Source organism: Panthera onca, chromosome B1 (assembly GCF_046562875.1).
Source record: "Panthera onca isolate mPanOnc1 chromosome B1, mPanOnc1 haplotype 2, whole genome shotgun sequence".
Lineage (NCBI taxonomy): Eukaryota > Metazoa > Chordata > Mammalia > Carnivora > Felidae > Panthera > Panthera onca.
In genome coordinates, this window is record NC_138342.1 from 197,852,612 (window position 1) to 197,873,427 (window position 20,816).

At 52.7% G+C, this 20,816-nt stretch overlaps 1 protein-coding gene across 1 annotated transcript; it reads left to right on the plus strand.

Annotated features, from left to right (window-relative positions):
• The first annotated feature begins 7,262 nt into the window (after positions 1 to 7,262).
• Positions 7,263 to 8,941, plus strand: LOC145715431 (ubiquitin carboxyl-terminal hydrolase 17-like protein 6). The gene has a single exon (XM_081795440.1). It carries the CDS (start codon positions 7,334 to 7,336, stop codon positions 8,939 to 8,941), a length of 1,608 nt encoding a protein of 535 aa, XP_081651566.1. The 5' UTR covers positions 7,263 to 7,333.
• Positions 8,942 to 20,816: the final 11,875 nt, after the last annotated feature.

Sequence of the window (20,816 nt, forward strand, 5' to 3'; positions counted from 1 at the left end):
CTCACTGACCGTCCCTCGGGCACGCCGGACGGACGCTGAGTCTCCGCCACGGCAGTCCGCCTGCCACCCGCCGCTCTGGACGTCTCGGTGTCTCCTGACACACAGGAGGAGCACGTTGGCGTTTCAGGTGGGTTGGGACGATGTGGGGCTCACACGAGCTGGCACGGAAGTGGGACAGGGAGGAAATGGAGGTTGTGATGCGCCTCGACTCACCAGGTGAAGGACGCTTTAGTGTTGAAGACGAGTGTGAGAACAGAGACTGAGGAAAGGCGTGGCTCTCGGTGTTCCTGAGCACATGAGGTTCTGCTTCCAAAGGAACTGAACCCCAGAGTCGGACTGGTGTGAGGGCGTGCGGGAGCAGTGACAGCATCCTGCTCCATGTCGCCGTGGGGCCTGAGAGCCTAAGGAATTTTCTTGTTCACCCGAATTTCACGGCAAATACTCATTTGCCACGGCTGACACGTGAGTTCAGCGTGGGGCCCCGTCAAGGCCACATGAAAGGAAAGGGTTCAGGCCCTGCGTGGGGAAGCTTCCAGTCGAGTCGAGCAGAAACGAAACGTTTTCATTGACTTTGTCTTTGAGGGTGGTTTCTCTGGGGGTCAAGTAGGAGAGGTACATTCTGGAGAGGCAAGCATCCTTCTCGGTGCACATGCAACCCTGGGTGCCACAGGGAGTATCGCCGTAGCGTGGATTGCGGTGTCCGTGGGGGCCAGGACTTTGTGTGTGGTCTTCCTTCCGGAGGGCCCTGGGAGAGACTTCCCGAAAGTCTCTCCGGTGAGTCACGCAAGACCACCTCCACGGCCTTGCCTGAGGGTGCCGTCCTGCGGGTGGGTCCACGGGAGAGCGTGTAGAACATGCAGGAGGGAGAGGTCCCACCTCCCAGGTGAGGACCGTGTCTGACCTGGTGGGCATGACGCCCCCTCGTGCCCGCTGGGGGAGGAAGGTTCATGAAGGAGTCGTTGTGTCTGTGGGAATGACTCTCCTTTTCCCATTGACTCAGCAAGTCCAGAAACCCATCTTCAAGCAAGGCTGACTTGACCCTTCAAGGAGATGGGGCAGATGGCGGGTGGGCACACCCAGCACGTACCTTCCAGACCCTTGAAAGCCCCAAACGGGAAGAGGCAACGGAGAGCAGCCATGGCGCCCAGGGTTCCCAGGCTAGAGGACGAGGATCCTCGGGTAAGTGGAGCCCTGGAGGCGTGGTGAACCAGTGGGTGGGTTGGAGGGGCTGGGTCGGGTGGGGGTGGGGGAGCCATGCCTCTGAAGCCGGGGATCGCACATGACGAGGGAATGAAGACTCTGTGTCCGGAAGTCGGTCGTCCTTTCCTAGCCCACGGTGGCCTGCCTTGGCATCTCAGCAGCCTGCCCGTTGGGATAAGCTCCCTCGGCCGGAGGGTCACGTCCAGCCTGGTGTTTGTCCCCATCGTGGCGTGGGGCTCATTCTACGCGGCCTGAGACCTGCAATCCCAACTCCCGGTCCGTCCCTCACAGAGGCTTGGGTAGAATCCTAGGCACTTCCATCTCCTGGCACCTCCCGAGCCGTCCACGATGTGCCCTGTCCCACACCAGTCCTCCGCTCCCCGAGTGTGTCCTTGTCATGTCCTTTGCAGTAGGCCTGTGATTGGTGCTGATTCACTGAGCACCCCCCCCCCCTCCTTGGTCCGCAGCTCAAGTGTAAGGACTGCGGAGCCTTTGGGCACAACGCATCCAGCACCAGGTGCCCCATGAAGCGCTGGGACGGGTGCCTGGCCCCCCAGGCCTTTGTCCCCAGGAAGCCGAAGGAGAATGTGGAACCACGCCAGCAGCAGGACCAGCACAAGCCCGGGCCCTTCAACCAGGCTGCGAGGGACATGGAAGAGGGACAAAGGTGAGGATGCGGCCGGCTCCGGCCTGCCCGTGGGCTGGCAGCTCAGGTCGCTGAGTCTCTGTACCCGGACACTGGGTGCTGTGTCGTCTTCACACACACACAGGGGTGGGGGAGGCAGAGAAAGGAGCTCCCCGCCCCCCAGGGGACCTCACGAGCCTATTGTGCTGCTCTGGGGGAGTCCCTGAGGCTGTGTGTCCTGGGGTAGGGAGACAGGGGGAGGCGGCAAATGACAGGCAGTGGCGCACACGGCTCTCGACACGAGGACGTCTTGGGCCAACCTGGACGGCTCGCTGGAGTGGGAGCCAGGGGGGCAGATGAAGAAAGGAGATCTTGCCCAAGCCCCATCACTCGCTCCCCAGGTGAACACACGAAATGCCGCTCCTTCACCTTCCCGTTCTTGGTCGTGCAGGCGAGAAGCCCAGCAGAGGAAGGCGCTGCTGCAGAGATTCCCCAGGATAGCCCCTGGAAGGCAGCAGCGAGCCTGGAGGGACTCCACAGATTCCTGCGACTATGTGAGGGTGAGTGTCCCCCGTCCCTGCTCTCGTTCTCTCCTGGGGACGGGGATGTGACGGGCTTCCCGGCCCTCCTGGCTGAGGAAGGGGGTCCACCCCGATTGTCAACATTGGGATTTCCGTGCGGGTCCTTTCCAGCCACGTTTGCCGGGTGTCCATGATCCGGCAGGATTCCTTGCATGTGTGCTAACCGGGTGCCGGCTGGGCGTGCCAACATAATTTCGGGACGCTGTGCCCACACCTAGGCCTCTTGGGAGGCACAGGCATCTTTCCCTGGTGACACATAGACCCGCCCCATTGGCCATCCAAACTCAGTAGCCCCCACCGCGAACCTCCACCTGCAGGACGCCTGTACTTTTCCTAGAAGCCTGAATGGACGTGCTTGTCCACTTCGGGAGGCAGGCACGATGCACAACCTTTCTGGTCCGTCGCTCCCATGGAATCAAAGCATCAAGGGGCTACTGCCCAGTGTTTCTTCCCGATCGACGCTGAGCTGGAGGCCCTTGTCCTCTGTCAGTACAATCCTTTCCCGTGTCTCCCGGTTGCTTGCGTTTCTGTCGGTCTCTTTGCTGTGCTTGTCGTGCATGTGTCCTTGGTGGGGAGGAAGGACTAATGGCCGTTGTCTGTGTGTTGTGTGTTCCCACAGCATCCGCACAGGCCGATGCCCGTGTACAGCACCAAGAGGGTGTCCGTGCTGGAGCCGCACGTCCCGGCTGAGCCTCCTAGCGGGACGCCTGACACGACACAGCTGTCCCCGTCGGCTGCTCCTCTCGGGAGACCTGCGGCGAGCACCTTCCCGCCTGCTGGCCGACAGGATGCCCAGCAAGTGGGGACCCCTGCCCCGCCTGCCCCGCCTGCCCCGGCACACCAACGCTCTGCCCGGGATCCAGGCCTCGGTGTCCAGCTGAGACAACACCGGCCCCGATGTGCCTCCCTCGAAGCTTCCAGGGCCGTCTCCAAGGCGGGTGGCATTGGCCACGCCCAGGCACCAGCCAAGCGTCCTGAGGGGAGCCCTGATCCTCCTCCAACCCGTTTGGCTGCGAGTCCCCAGCCCCACATCCAGACACCAGGCACGAGATGGGCCCCGCTCCCCGACGACACGTGCCAGAACCCCCGAAAGAAACCACGTTGCAGCCCCTTCCAGCCACCCCACAAGAGCACAGGGAGCACCCATGTGGGGCTGCGCCAGAGTCTGTGTCGTCCAGCAAGGACAAGTGCATGGTGTCCCACGGGGGCAGCCCAACTGACCAGGAAGACCCCTGCCTCGGTGCAAAGCAGGGGCCTCCAGCCTCCACGCCCCCAACCTCACCTGGACACTCTCCAGGCGTGCCCCTGGCCTCTGTGTCCGCCCTGTCCGCAGGCACCCGGCCAGCCCCTGCGAATGGTCTTCAGCCGCCTGGACAAAGGCGGCTGGAGCTCCAGGTTCATAGCAGCTCCCTGTCTGCCACCTCCCGAGAGGCCAGTCCCCCCTGGCCAGGGTCCACCCATCACACACCAGTCTGAGGGAGGCTGTGTGCCTGTCTCCCTGAGCATCCTCCACGATGACCTACAGCTTTCCTCGTCCTCGGAGGAGAGCGACCGGGAGTGAGACACCTCATGTCCTCGGACACTCGTCCTCTGGCCCTTGTGACCCCGAGCAGGTGACTGCGGAGCGGAGGCCAAGGCAGGGCCGTGACCTAGTTTTGCTAAAGCAGCAATTCCCCCAAAGACCTGCAAGGACAAAAACTTGCGTCCACACTGTGTTTGGTGTCCTGCTTGGGGCGGGGAGTGGGTTGAGCGCCCACGTGCAGACGCTCATGGCGCACTTTTCCTTTATGCAGCTACACCTTCTGGTTCACCGGCTCCGTCTCAATCAACAAGGTCTCGTCTCTTCCGTTTCAATAGATTCTATGAGAAATTCAGCGCCAGGATTGCAAGAGGTCGTCCACTCGAATGTCAACTTAAGGATCTGCGAAATGAATGTGTATCGGGTTTGCGAATGTCTGAATTTGGGGACACCGGAGGAATGATTCCAGTCTGGGCTGGGCAAGTGGAGGCAATCTTTCGTTTTAGAATAGTTCACTGATATCGTTTTTCTGCAGATCATATCGGGGACTATTTTACATGCTGTCTGCATTTTTGTTTTTCCCTGGTAGTGCAACATTGTGTGTAGTGTTACCACAGCTAATAAAATTTGCTCAGAGACGACCGAATGTGCATGGTTTTCTTTTTTGTGTGTACACTGTAGTTTCCCGTCACATAGAGTAGAATCCTGCATTTGTTCCCAAGTGCACTTGGGACTTGGATCCTCACCTAGTGGAGAACAACTAAGGATTCAGAAGCAGCAAAGAAACACGGGTTAACCTCTCTTCTCCTTTCAAGATAAAGTCTCTCCAAGTGTCCTGGGAACAAGACAATGCTAGAGGTGAATTCGAAACCGATGAGGGTCGGGATGCCTGAGTGGCTCAGTCAGAGAAGTGTCTGACCTGGAGGCGGCTCACGTCATGATCTCAGGGTTGGGGAGATTGAACTTTGAGTTTCCCTCCCTCCTCGGGATCGCCTCTCTCCTTTTCTCTCTAACCCTCCCCCACATTCTCCCTCCCTCCCTCTCTCTCTCTCTCTCTCTCTCTCTCTGTCTGTCTCTCTGTCTGTCTCTCTCTCTGTCTGTCGACATAAAAACCCATGAACCGAAAGAACATGTGCATGGGAAATCACTCAGCATTAGGGGCTGCTGTCCACATGTCTCTCAAAGGCATTTTCATTCACAAGTCACGTCAAGGAGGGTGGCATAGAAGAGATACAAAGGAAAGGATGAGAAAGACATTCCACAGATAGATACTAGAGAGGGGAAGGAGACACGAGAGTTAGGAGATAGACACGTAGAGTGATGAGCGATTGATGAGAGAGGACAGAGAATTAGGTGGTCAAAGGTTCTTTGGAAGCCATTCTGCAGGCCTCTTTGCCCACGTGGCAGGTGGCCGGGGCTGAGGCTAGAGAAGCAAGGGGGTGTTCGTGGAGTCTGAAGACCGGCAGGCTCCAGACCCGGGGAGAATGGCCTTGTCGGGGCCAGGCACTCAGACAGGAGCAGGTGTCTCGTCTTGGGACAGGGGTCAGCTTTATGCTCCAGGAAGGTCTGGAATGGACTGGCTCAAGTCACTACGTTAAATAGGGCAACTTGCTTTGCTCAGACCAGTCACGTGAGACTTCCTACCATCTAACACCGTCCAGTGAAAACACAACCGGTTTTCTAGGACGAGATGACAACCAAAGGGAGAGATGATTCCTTGCAGAAACAGGTCCAAACGTGGCGCCTGCCAACGGATATTTGAAGAACAGGGAAAGGTGTGCTTGTGCCCTGGCCTCGCTCGCCCCCCTCCTCTGCCCACTCTCTGGTAGATTCTCCTTGGGGTGTGGTCCTGAGAGTGGCTGGCGCCAGGCTGGCCCGGTGGAGCAAAGGCCTGGACGTGAGGCCAGGCCAACCGAGGGGATGAGGTGTGGGCATGGGTGTGGCACTGGGATGAGGTGTGGGCATGGGTGTGGCAGGGGTAAGGATGCTGCGGGTAAAGGTGGGGCCGTGGTCCGGTCCCATGCAGTGAGGCCAGGCAGAGGCTGAAGGAAGCCGTGGGTGGGGCTGGAGGGCACCAGGCAGGGAGAGGGCCGTGTCTTCAGGCTGTGGTCACAAGAGTCTGAAGACTCCTTTTGTGCATCCCATTGTGTGTCCTCCTTGACCTCTTGCCCCTTTCCTTCCCCTCACATGAATGTGTTTGGCACTGAGACACCTCACGTGCTCGCAGCCTTTTCCTCCTAGTTGGTGACCCTGAGGAGGTGACTGTTTAATTGAGGATCCTCTCTCCCTCTCTCTCTGTCTCTCCCTGGCTTGTCCACATGAGCGCTCTCTCTCGCTCTCTGTCTCTCTCTGTCTCTCTGTCTCTCTCTCTCTCTCTGTCTCTCTCTCAAAATAAATCAATTAAAATGTTAAAAGTGAAAAGCAAACAAACATTAGAGAAGAAAGCACATTTTCAGTAGACCTGGTCAGTTCTGAAATCTGGTCTAGAGATACTGACACATTAAAGCCACAGTTTCCTCGAGGGGACATTGTTCCTTGCATGTCTAAATTCCCATTTCAAACCGTCTATAAATGTCACAAATCCACAACAAACATGTCCTGAACCACGGGAACCTATACCTACCTTGCTATGTGATTTGCTAGGAATACCAGTGACAATTTGGCAAATGATGGGTTTAGGATTTGTTCTCCTATTGGGAAGGGAGCTACAAAATGAAGAAAGCATTTACAAAGCCCGAAACCAGGCAAAGGATATTTCTTGGGACAATTTCTCGGCCACCCCTTGGTAGACAGACGTGTTTCAAAGGACCTTCGTGATAGTTGTATACACAGATCCTATGGAGACAGTTCAGGAGTTTTAGAATCAAATCCATGGACAGTCATCATTCCAGAATAATTTGCTGGTGTCCCATGCATTCTGGCTGACGGAGAGGAGGTGCTCCTACATGATACCAGAGCTCAATTGGTAAAATGATTTCCATAGCCTAACAAATTCATGGCCGTCATTCCTTGACACTTTGTGTTATCTAAAAGCAAAGTGGATACTCAAAAAAGGATTTCCTCTAGGTTGGAAATGCTCAAGTCCGTCTGTCCAGAGAGGGAGCAATGGAAATGAGGGAGGTGGAGAAAGTGGTGAAACGTGTGTGTGTGTGTGTGTGTGTGTGTGTGCCTCTTGAGGAGGGAGGGGCAGGAGGAAGGCTGGGCTGAGTGGTCTGTCTGCAGAAGAGTGGCCACACCATAAGACCCTTCATCCAACTCCAGCTGGTGGCTGATTGGATGACGTGGTCCTAGTCAGGTGGGTGGGGCGAGCTTCACGAGGGCTGAGGAGAGGGCCACAGCTATCATTCTGAGACTGGCCTCCTGAGAGAAGCATCGCTCTGCAACGTGAGGCTCCACGTTTCAGGAGACATGGAGACGCCCTCTTCCCACTGCCGAGAGGAGTCTCAGTTCCGTGTCTTTCCAAACCTCAAACCTTGCGGGTCAAATACGGGTGGTGTTGAAGGCCACAGAGGACCCACTCTACCTGAGAAGCCGTCACCGTCATCGCACACACCCTGCGACCTGCCGAACGGTTGGGCTCCCGCGTCAATAGGTCTGCCCCCCGCAAAGAAACCCGTGAGTTGGAGGAGACCTTCTGTGGTTGGGGCCGGCCTGCAGAACCTGGGGAACACGTGCTATGCGAATGCGGCGCTGCAGTGTCTGACGTACACACCACCCCTCGCCGGCTACATGCTGTCCCAGGAGCACTCCCGAAGCTGTGGGAGGCAGCCATTCTGCGTGCTGTGTGCTCTGCAGGCTCACGTGACCCGGGCCCTCTGCCGTCCGGGAGATGTGATCCGGCCTCCGCCAAAACTGCTCGCTGCCTTCCACACACACAGGCAGGAGGATGCCCATGAGTTTCTGATGTTCACTCTGGATGCTATGCAGCAAGCGTGTTTGCGTGAGGACAAGCCTTCAGAGCCTCAGGCTCAGGACGCCACCCTCATCCGGCAAATCTTTGGCGGGTACTGGAGGTCTCAAATCCAGTGTCTCCACTGCCAGGGTGTCTCCAGCACTTTGGACCCTTACCTGGACATTAGCCTGGATATCAGGGCGGCTCAGAGTGTGAGCCAAGCTTTGCAACACTTGGTGAAGCCCGAACAGTTGGATGGTGAAAATGCCTATCGTTGTAGTACTTGTCTCGACAAGGTACCCGCTTCCAAGACGTTGACTTTGCACACTTGCTCCAAGGTCCTGATGCTGGTATTGAAACGATTCTGCCATTTCACGGGCAGCAAACTGGCTAAGGAAGTGCAATATCCTGAGCGCCTTGACATGCGACGATACGTGTCTGGGCAGAACGGGGGGTCGCTGACTTATGTGCTCTATGCCGTGCTGGTGCACGCGGGCTGGAATTGTCACAGCGGACATTACTTCTGTTACATCAAAGCTGGGAACGGCCAGTGGTACAAAATGGATGATGCGAAGGTGACCGCCAGTGATGCGACGTCTGCCCTGAGCCAACATGCCTATGTCCTCTTTTACATCCAGAAGAGTGAATTGGAAAGAGACCGTGGGAGTGAGCCAGGTGCTGGGGAATCCACATCCCTCCAGGCTGACCACGCAGGCACGGCTGCGGCCCAAGGGGGGCCCGAAACCGACCCCGACATCGAGGTGCCACAATTGGAGGATCACGTGGAAGAGACACCACCGCCAGCAATCACGTTAGACCAGTGGAGATTCCTCCAAGAAAGCCACCGTCCCAAGTCTGAATTCAACCTCAGGAAATTAGAATTTGCCCTTCCCCCCGGTGCAGTCCTAATTCACCAGTCCAAATACAGAGACGAGATGGGAAAGGATCACCGTGAACCAAACATCTACCGGCTCAACAGTTCAGCCAGGGACATCCCACCTCAGAGCGCAACGGCCATTAACCGAGTCCCTTGTCTCCCAGGCAGAGCCAGAGCTACCAAGAGGAAGAACAAGAAGGGACAGAGGTCTCAGGAAGCAGTGCAGGGATCCCACTACAGGCCTTGAGATACACGCCTGCCCACGTGCACACTCACCCGCCCTCACTCACTACTCACTCACTCACAGTCCCTTGTAGGCCATATTTTGTGTGTTGTAGGTGGGTGCGATCCAGACATGTGGAGGGACCATGAATCTGGCTGGATTCATGGGCTATGGCGTTCCAGTGGACCTGGAGAATCCTGAGCTTTAAGGCTGGCTGTCTGTAATGAGGTTATTGGAGAGGTGTGGATTATGCTGGGGACTCGCAAGGTTTCTCCCCTCCATCAGCACCGAGGATCATTGGGCACTCTCAGAGCCTGAAAGGGTCAGAGGGAGTGGCCAATGAGGCATGAAGGTGGAAACAAGGCAGAGCCCCGGGAGTCCCTGTGAAAATGCCTGGGACTCACGGTCCCATCATCCCATTCCCTACTCTCTGTGTATCGGTAAAGTCCATGTGCCCAAACATGTGCGTGTGGGGACTCTAGGCGATATCCCAACATGCACCGGCAGGGGAAGGAGTTTGAAACAATCTCAGTGCTTCCACACGGAGAAGTGGCAAATGACCAGGAAACGGGAAGAACTCTAGCTCTACGTGGGAGCAGACAGCCTTTTCAGGAATGTTTTGTGTCAGAAGGAGAGGAGCAGAAGGAAACACGAATTCATAACTGTGCAAAGTGTTTCCTTGTATACATAATCTATTTTGTAAAGTCTCCACATGTTCATGTGAACATTGGCTAATTGCCTGGAAATGGCAAAGAGCAAATAAATGCTTATTTCTCAGGAGACGGGTGGGTGGAGCCATCCTGGCCCATGTTCATTAGATTCGGTTCCCTTAACAATCCCCCTCCCATGAGGCTGCAGAGCAAATGGGGGAAAGGAACCTTCTCCCACCTCTTATTGCTCAGCCACCAAGCAGCTCTACCTTGTTCCGCAGAGTTGACCACCATCCCCCCATCGGACAATCTCCTCCACAAGGGAGGAGGCTCAGGGATTTCTGGTCACTTGCATTGCAATCTTGGTCCTCGGTTGTACACCTCAGAAAAACAGTCTCAAGTGGACACCGAGGCAACAATGTGGTATTTCAGGTCAGGGTATGGATGGATGCTCTAAGTCACAACTGTATTTCATTTCTCAGGAGCGAGAGACTCACTAAATACATTGTTGAATGGGAATTAGTGCATCATCCTTCAATTCCCCCCAGGGGAGGGGGGCCATATAGGAGATCTCTGGTCGTTTGCCAATGGCACTGACAGGGTAAAGCCTGTTGTTGCTGCTGCTGCTGCTGCTGCTGTTGTTGTTGTTGTTGTTGTTGTTTCCAGTCTGCATTAAACATACATACCACACTTAGTGGGAACTAACGTCAGCATGTGAATTTTGTACAGGAAATCTTATTGAATTCTGGATGTTCAAATATCAGAGCCGATAGAGGAAAAATACTTTTTCTTCATCTACTTTTAAAATTTATTGGTCTGTTGTTTTCATGTTTTAAACATGAAATAAAACGTTTAAATAAACAGAGAGAGACACACACACAAAAACAGAGACAGAGTGTTGGCATGGGAGGGGCAGAGAGAGAGAAACACAGAATCCAAAGCAGCTCCAGGCTCTGAGCTGTCAGCACAGAGCCCAACGTGGAGCTCAACCCCACGAACCATGAGATCCTGACCTGAGCTGAGGTTGGACACTCAACCGACTGAGGCACCCATTCCCCCCTCCATTTTCCAAATTGAAATCAAATTTAGTTAACATTGAGTGCAGTCTTGGTTTCAGGGGTGGAATTTAGGGCTTCGTCACTTACATGAAACACCCACTGCCAACCCCCACAGGGGCCCTCCATAACGCCCGTTGCAAAGGGAGCCCACCCACTCCTCCCCTCGAGCAACCCTCACTTTCTTCTCTACACTTAAGGGTTCTCCTGGGGCACGTGGGTGTCTCAGCCGGTGTGCACTCTGATTCCGTCAGCTCATGATCTAAGGCTTTGAGACTTCAAGCCCCGTGTCCGGCGCTGTGATGACAGCTCAGAGCCTGGAGCCTGCTCTGGATTCTGGGTGCACGCCTCTCTCTGACACTCCCCTCGTCATGCTCTGTATCTCTGTCTCTGTCTCTGTCTCTGTCTCTCTCTCTCTCTCTCTCTAAGATAAAGAGAAAACAAAATTTTTTGAAGAGTCTCCTATGGCTTGCCCCCCGCTGTGATTTTATCTTATTTTATTTATTCTTCGCTTGCCCTAGGTTCTTCTATTTTGTTTTTTATTCCACAGATGAGCGATGACATGGCACTTTCTCAGTCAAAGAGTTCAACAGGGCTAGCTGGATGTTAGATCTCAAAAGACATGCACACGTGAAATCTATCCTTCCTGTGGATTTGATTCTAAAGTGGGCAGAATCGTGGGTAAAACGCAAACAGTGTATGTGCAACTGAGCCACGAAGGGAAAAGCCACAGAAAATAACCATGCTAGGTCATCCTGTAGAAATTTTGGGATCCAACTTTCTCTTCCTGGATTCAAACCTGAATATCACACGCACACACACACACACACACACACGGACAATATTTGATCTGGATCTCAAGACGGCCTCCATAAGCATCCAGTCAGCTCCCCAGATGACTAGGACCAGCTCTTCCTGGGTGGCCGTGTGTCACGTGTTCCACCCACACATGATGAAGTCCACACCTCTGGCTCTGTAATCCGTGGGGGAGGTCACAAGAGGGAGTCTTGCACACTGCTCTCTGTCCAGCAGGGGGCGCCGCTGGCCAGCACGGGCATTGCCTAGACTTCCAGGAGGACCTGGCTTTGGGCACTTGCTCAGGCTGGCAGGTCGGAGTCTCCATGCCTTGCGCTGCAGCCTGAGCATTTCGTGGGGCATAAAGGCGACCATGAACATTTACAGAAGGTCTGGTGGGTCTAGGATTCCCTCCTTGTGACTTCGCTTTGGCCGTGCTGGACCCTGGACTCTGAGCTAAAATAGACAACCTTGAGCTGCTCGGGCCACTGGTGACGATATATTTTCCAGGCATTCCAGGAACTTTTCTTTCAAAATATAAATCCAGTGAAGTCAAGACATTCAATTTTAAAAACTGTTGACAATTAGCAAAGAAGATTGCATATGGAAAACCAGGAGGTGGCCTCACGTGCGGTGATGTGGGAGCAATCATGGCAATGGGAACAACGTTATTTGGTCTCGCCAAATCCAGCCAGCCTAATCTGGATTTCTCACGGAAAGCTTAATTCAGAGAAGTCACCCTGCAATTCCTAAGGGTATTGGCGACGATACAGAAAAGGCAGTGTGGGGGGAGGGGCCAAGATGGCAGAAGAGCATGGAAGTGTTCTTTGCGTCTTGCATCCATAACATGCAGCCACATCAACACAAAACCATCCTGCACGCCTCGAAAACTGATCTGAGGATTCACGCAACAGGTTGCCCAACCTGAACCACAGAACTCAGTGGGGACGAGGCGCAGAGAGGTGACCTGGGGAAGAGAGAAGCCACAGAGGGCAGGGAGCTGTTTTTGCCTGCAGAGAGAGGACGGAGACAGGGGCAGAATATGGGGAAAGCAATCCCCTCGCCCTCCCCTCCCCCCGCCAAAAGCAGCTGGGGAGAAAGTGGAAATGTGGAAAGAGCCACAGGCACTGAACCAAAAAGGGAGGAAGGAGAAAGGAGCGGGTTTCAATTCCATGAAGACTGTACAAACAGGGGGAGGGCAGAGTGCGAAACTCCGCATCTGATACCTGGCGGTGCTCTGGTCGGAAGGGCGAATCCCGAGAGCAGAGTGAAGACTGGAGGGGTGGAGGAGGGGTGTCTCGAACCACACGGAGAAAGGCGGTTCCCCTGCTGCGAGGACACGAGGTAGTCTGTGTGGCCACCCCAGCCGACCCCAGAGGTCCCAGCAGACCCCGGAGAACAGCCACATTCGCTGGTGCTGGAACAAGGTCGTTAAGGGGGAAGCCCGCTACCAGAGGTGTGTGGTGATTTTCCATAATCCTCGAAACGCTGCTGCTACACCATCGCGCGAACGTTTTCGGGCGCAGGCTGGCACCCAGCCTCAGTCTCTGGGCATCGGCAGCGGCACGGTGTTGCCGATGTTCCCGGGTGCGGCCGGCACCCGGCCACTGCTCGCTGAGACCCTGACGCAGAGGATCTGAGCAGGTCTCAGCCGCGGGCCCTCAGAAGGGAGGGGTCGGGAAACACAGCCGCCTGGGAGGTAAATCCCACGAGGAAGGTGCCGCCTGACAACCTGACGGCTGGGCCACGGACAGTGTAAAAGCGGCGAGTGGACAGAAGCCGGAGAGAAAGGACGGGGGTAGGATTGCTGGTCGCAGACAGCCGAGTTCAGATACTACAGACTGGGCACCTGAGTGACACCAAGGGCTCCGCTCCCGCGCATGCGCATATGCACCTCCAAGCGCCCCAGCAATCCGCACTTGTAGGCTAGCTGCGCCATCTAGTGGAGAACAGAGCCGTGACACTTAGCACAGCCCAACTGGGCCAACCTGGCTCTTCAGGAACCCAAGTCTCTCCGCCTTCTGAGTGTATGGACTACAAAGTGCTTCATCCTTTGACTTCTAGGGGACAACAATGTAACTTCAATCGTATTTCAGTCTGTTCGCTGGCCCATCTCTTTTCTTGTCTTTTTCATTTCTTTTCTTTTTCATGAAGACAGAAAGAGAAAAAATATGTGGTTATTTTCCAGGGTTTAAAATAATTTCCTTGAGTTTTTGTCGACTATATTCGTTCAATTTTTTGTAAATGTGTCAAATTCCATTTGAATTCCATCATTTCAGTTTATCCTATTTCACTGTGTTCTTTTTTCCAAATTTTCCAACGGTTTCCTTTTTTTATGTTCTTTCCCTTCTTCCTCTAATCTATCAAGCCCATTTCAACAACCAGACCACAACTCACCTAGGATCTAGCATCATTTGTGTGATTCGTGTGTGTGTGTTGTTTCTTATTTTTTAGTTTTGAATTCTTTTATCTTATTCATTCCTTTCCTTCGGTCAAAAGGACGAAGCAACGGAATTCACCCCAACAGAAAGAGCAGGAAGAAAGGACAGCCAGGCCCTTAACCAACACAGATAGAAACAAGCAAGATGTTTGAACCAGAATTTAGAATCACGATACTAAGAACACCAGCTGGGGTCGAAAGTAGATGAGAATGCCTTTCTGTGGGGATAAACGAAGGCAAAGCTAGCCAGGATGAAATAAACAAGGCTACAAGCGAGCTGCGATCTGGAACAGATGCCACAGCGGCAAGGATGATAAGGCTGAGCAGGAAACCAGCGATAGAGGGGACAAAGCAATGGAGAATAACGAAGCAGAAGGAAAGAGGGAGACTAAAGCAAAAGAGCAGGATTTAAGAATTCGGGAACTCAGCGACTCATTGAAAAGGAATAACATCACAATCATAGGGGTCCCAGAAGACGAGGAGAGAGAAAAGGGGGTAGAAGGGTTATGTGAGCACATCACAGCAGAAAACTTTCCTAACCTGGGAAAGACACACAAAATCCAGGAAGCACAGAAGACTCCCATTAGATTCGACAACGTCCAACCATCAACAAGGCAGAGCCTAGTGGAGTTCACAAAATACTCAGGCAAGGAAAGAATCAGGAAAGCAGCAAGGGAAACAAAAGTCCTTCCCCTACAAGGGACGACTGACCACATTTGCAGCAGACCTATCCACAGAAACCTGGCAGCCCAGAAATGAGTGGCAGGCTATATTCATCGCACTGAATCCTAAAAGTATGCGGCCAAAACTTATTTGTCCAGCAAAGCTGTCATTCCAAATAGAAGTAGAGATGGAAAGTGTCCCAAGCAAAAATTAAAGGAGTTCCTGACCACTCCACCAGCCCTGCAAGACATTTGAAGGCGGACTCTCCCAGGGGACAAAAGACATAAAAGAAAAAAACAGACCACAGGCAGAAAACACTGGCAAGGATCAGCGAACACCACCAGCAACTCCTCCAACTCTACAAGCAACACAATGGCAATAACTTCATACCTTTCAGTACTCACTCCAAACGTCAATGGACTCAATGCTCCAATCAAAACACATAGGGTAACAGAATGGGTGAGAAAAGAAGATCGTCCATATGCTGCTTACAAGGGACCCACTTGAGACCTAAAGACGCCTTCAGATTGAAAGCAAGGGGATGGAAAACCATCTCTCATGCTCATGGTTGGCAAAAGAAAGCAGGAGTAGCCATACTTATATCGGACAATCTAGACTTTAAAATAAAGACTCTAACGAGACACGTAGAAGGGCGTTATATCATAATTATTGGGTCTGTGCACCAAGAAGACCTCACGATTGTAAACATTTGTGCACCAAATGTGGTGCGCCCAAATAGATACATCAATGCATCACAGACATAAAGAAACTCATTGAGAATGATACCATACTAGGAGGGAACGTCAACACCCCACTTACAGCAACGGACAGCTCACCTAAACCCACAATCAACAAGGAAGCAATGGTTTTGAATGACACACTGGACCAGATGGACTTGACAGATATTGTCAGAACATTTCATCCTAAAGCAGGCAAATATACATTCTTCTCCAGTGCACACGGAACATTCTCCACAATAGATCACATACTGGGACACAAATCAGCCCTCAACAAGGACAAAAAGATCGACACCATATCGTGCATATTCTCAGACCACAATGCTATGAAACTCGAAATCACGACAAGAAACAATGTGGAAATGTAACAAATACTTGGAGACTAAAGAACACCCTACTTAAGAGTGAATGGGCTAACCAAGAAGTTAAAGAGGAAATTAAACAGTCCATGGAAGCAAAGGAGAACGGTAACACCACAGGCCAAAACCTCTGGGACGCAGCAAAGGGGGTCATTCGAGGGAAGTATATAGCAATCCAGGCCTTCCGAAAGAAAGAAGAAACGGCTCAGAGACACAACCTAACCGTTCACCTTAAAGTGTTGGAAAAAGAACAGCAAAGAAAACCCCAAACCAGCAGAGACAGGATATAATGCAGATTAGAGCAGAAATCAATGCTATGGAAACCAAAAAAAAAAAAAAAACAAAAAACAAAACACAAAAACAAACACAAGTACAAAAAGAAAAAAAAACAAAACAAAACCAACGACACTAGAACGGATCAGTGAAACCAGAGCTGATTCGTTGAAAGAATTCACAAAATTGATAAATCCCTAGCCAGTTTGCTCAAAAAGAAAAAGGAAAGGACCCAAAGAAAGGCAATCAAGAATGAAAGAGGAGAGATCACAACCAACACAGCAGAAATACAAACAATACTACGAGAATATTGTGAGCAATTATACACCAATAAAATGGGCAATCTGGGAGAAATGGACAACTCCCAAGAAACATATAAACTACCAAAACTGAAACAGGAAGAAAGAAAATTTGAACAGACCAAAAGAAGTAAAGAAAATGAATTAGTAATCAAAAATCTCCCCCTCCCCCCACCCCCCACAAAAAGAAAAATACAGAGTCCAGGGCCAGACGGCTTTCCAGGGGAATTCTCCCAAACATTTAGAGAAGCGTTCACATCTATTCTCTTGAAGCTGCTCCAAAAGAGAGAAACGGAAGGAACACTTCCAAGCTCTTTCTACGAAGCCAGTATTTCCTTGATTCCAAACCCAGACAGAGACCCCATGACGAAGGAGAACGATGGGCCCATTTCCCTGAGGAACATGGATGCAAAACTGCTCAACAAGTTGTCAGCCGATCGGATCCAACAGTAATATATCCAAAAAATGATTCGCCACGACCAGGTGGGATCTATACCTGGGATGGAGATCTGGTTCGATATGCACAAAACAATCAATGTGATTCATCACATCTAAGAAAAGAAAGGACAAGAACCACACGATCCTCTCAATCAATGCGGAGAAAGCATGGGACAAAATACAACATCCTATCTTGATACAAACCCTCAAGAAAGTAGGGCTAGAAGGACCATATAAGTCATATACGAAAGACCCAACGCGAATATCATCCCCCATGGGGAAAACCTGAGAGCTTTCCCCCTAAGGACAGGGACAAGACAGGGAGGTCCACTCTTGCCACTGTTATTCACCATCGCATTGGAAGCCTTAGCCTCAGCCATCAGACAACACAAAGAACTCAAAGGCCTCCAAATTGGCCGGGAGAGGTCAAACGTTCCCTCTTGGTGGACGACATGATACTCCATATGGAAAACCCAAAAGATTCCACCACAAACTGCTAGAACTGATCCATGAATTCAGCAAAGTTGCAGGATGTGAAATCAATGCACAGAAACGGGCTGCATTCCGATACACCAATGATGAAGCAACAGGAAGAGAAATCAAGCATCGGTCCCATTGACAATTGCACCCAAAATCATAAAATACCTAGGAATAAATCTAACCAAAGAGATGAAAAACCTATACACTGACAACTACATGAAATTTTAGAAGACAGAAAACATAATGGAAAAAGATTCCACGCTCCTGGTTGGGAGGAACAAATATGGGTAAAATGTCAGTACCACCCAAAGCAATCGACATACTCCAAGCAACACCTATCCAAAGAACACCAGCACTCCTCGCAGAGCTGGAACAGACAATCCTAGAATTTGCATGGGCCCAGAAAAGACCCTGAAGAGCCAAAGCACTGTTGAAAAAGAAAGGAAAGCTCGATGCATCACAATCGCAGTCCTCAAGCTGTAATTGCACAGCTGTCATCATCAAGACAGTATGGTACTGGCACAAAAACGGACACTCAGCTCAAGAGAACAGAAATGGACCCACAAATGGATGGCCAACGACTCCTTGACAAAGCAGGAAAGAATATCCAATGGAATAAAGACAGTCTCTTCAACAAGCGGTGCTGGGAAAACTGGACAGCGACATGCAGAAAAAGGAACCCGCACCACTTTCTGACACCGTACACATAAAGAAACTCAAAAGGGAGGAACGTCCTAAGTGTAAGACAGGAAGCCATCAAAACCCTCGAGGAGAAAGCAGGGAAAAGCCTCTGTGATCTGGGCCACAGCAACTTCTTACTCAACGCGTCTCCGGAGGCAAGGGAAACAAAAGGAAAAACGACCTATTGAGAACTCATCCAAAGAAAACTCTCCTGCGCCGTGAAGGAAACAGATCAGCTACACTAACAAATCAGCTCAATCATCAATGGTAGAAGATATTTGCGAACGACACATCAGAGAAAGGCTCAGTAGACAAATCGATAAAGAACTGATCACACTCAACAGCCAAAAACCAACGAATCCAGCGAAGAAATGGGCAAAAGTCATGAATAGACACTGCTCCAGGAAGACATCCAGATGGTCAACTGACACATGAAAAAATGCTCAACCTCACTCATCACCAGGGAAATCCATATCAAGATCACAATGAGCTACCACTTCACACATAATGTGTCATAATGGCTAACATTAACAAGTCAGGCAACAACCGATGTTGGCCAGGGTGCGGAGCAACAGGATCTCTTTTGCACTGCTGGTGGGAATGCAAACTGGCGCCGCCACTCTGGAAAACAGCATGGAGGTTCCTCAAAAAACTGAAAGCACAGCGACCCTACGAGCCAGCAATTGCACGACTAGGTATTTATCCAAGGGATATGGGTGTGCTGTTTCCAAGGGGCACCTGCACCCAAACGCCCCCAAAAGCTTCCAGCAGCACTATCAACAATAGCCAAAGGATGGAAAGAGCCCGAATGTCCATAGATGCATGGAATGGAAAAAGAAGAGGTGGCACATAGAGATACAATGGAACATTACGAGGCGATCGAAAGGAAAAACAGGGTGCCATTCGCAACGATGTGGCTACAAGGAGAGGGTATTCTCCTCAGCGAAATGAGTCAGAGAAAGACAACTATCACATGACTTCACTCATATGAAGGCTCTAAGGTGCAAAACAGATGAGCATCAGGGAAGGGAAGGAAAAATAATATAAAAACAGGGAGGGGTACAAAACCAAGCAGGGAGGGGGCCAACGGATATTTGAAGAACAGGGAAAGGTGTGCTTGTGCCCTGGCCTCGCCCGCCCCCTCCCCCGCCCCCACTCTCTGGGGGCTTCTCCCTGGGGAGTGGTCCTGAGAGTGTCCGGCACCAGGCTGGCCCCGTGGAGCCACGGCCTGGAAGCGAGGCCAAGCCAACGGAGGTTTGAGAGCACTGGGAAAGGGTGTGGGCACGGGTGTGGCAGGGGTAAGGATGCTGCGTGTAAGGGTGGGGCCGGGGTATGGTGCCATGGAGTGAGGAGGCCAGGCAGAGGCTGAAGGAAGCGGTGGGCGGGGCTGGAGGGCACCAGGTTGGGGGAGGGCCCTGCCTTGAGGGCAGTGGACAGAGGCCACAGGAGCAGCCTCCCGGAGAAGATAGGAAAGGCCAAAGAAAAGCGCACACGACGCGCAATACACGCCAATGTTCAAGGAGGGAAACCATCCAGGGTGCCCACGGCACTGCCGACGCAGGCCCTCCACCTCGGCCAGTGGGGCCGCTAGCTTTTGCACTGCTGTGGGAGAAAGGTGCTCGCTTGCATGACACTCAGGAATGCCCCGCCGATGGGGTTGCACCTTGTCCCTTGGGTCTGGCCCTTCGGGATCCCAAAGACATCTCCCTGACACAGTGTCCGTGGCTGAGGCCAGCCAGGCCAGGCCAGGAGAAACGGTGGCAATCACACCAACATCCCCCAATGGGAGCAAAAGCGAAACAGAACGTCCGAGTTGATGGGCAACAACAAAGAGCCCCAAACGAGGGGCGTCGGACACAGGGAGCGCCCCCCCCCCCGCCCCGCGTCAACACAGGGACTTGTCAGGAACAGCGACTTGGGTCACGAGACCAAGTGCCAAGGCGGCTGGTTCCCAGGGGACACGGGACATAGGATCCCATTCCTCCGAAGGTCCCAGCAAGCGCAGTCACCGCCCTAGAGACAGAAAGGGGAACGGGGAGGGCAGGGCAGGGTGTGGAGTGAAGGGACACTGCAAATAGCTCATGGACACACCGCTCCCGTTGGGAAAGGGAGAAGCTTGGACACGGAGGACGCCGAAGGGGCCCCCAACCACAGGAACGTACGTGAGGCCAGGGGCCCCGCAAGCTTCCCTGGAGGCCCACGAGAAACACCAGTTTACGAATGAAACAGGCATGCACACACGAGTCTCTTTTTCCAAGGGTGAAGATGTGTTCTGAAACGTCTATCTCCACATGCATGCATACCAGTTACAACGGCAAGAAATCGCTAAACCTCCAGGATTCGTTCCTAGTGTGGAGACGTGAGGAGCACCAAGGTGATGGGCTGCCTGGGATTAAAGTGCCCGAGAGGTCACGTGACCTTGGGCGGGTCTAAGAGTCCGGGAAGGAAGGAAGTGTCCCTCACTGACCGTCCCTCGGGCACGCCGGACGGACGCTGAGTCTCCGCCACGGCAGTCCGCCTGCCACCCGCCGCTCTGGACGTCTCGGTGTCTCCTGACACACAGGAGGAGCACGTTGGCGTTTCAGGTGGGTTGGGACGATGTGGGGCTCACACGAGCTGGCACGGAAGTGGGACAGGGAGGAAATGGAGGTTGTGATGCGCCTCGACTCACCAGGTGAAGGACGCTTTAGTGTTGAAGACGAGTGTGAGAACAGAGACTGAGGAAAGGCGTGGCTCTCGGTGTTCCTGAGCACATGAGGTTCTGCTTCCAAAGGAACTGAACCCCAGAGTCGGACTGGTGTGAGGGCGTGCGGGAGCAGTGACAGCATCCTGCTCCATGTCGCCGTGGGGCCTGAGAGCCTAAGGAATTTTCTTGTTCACCCGAATTTCACGGCAAATACTCATTTGCCACGGCTGACACGTGAGTTCAGCGTGGGGCCCCGTCAAGGCCACATGAAAGGAAAGGGTTCAGGCCCTGCGTGGGGAAGCTTCCAGTCGAGTCGAGCAGAAACGAAACGTTTTCATTGACT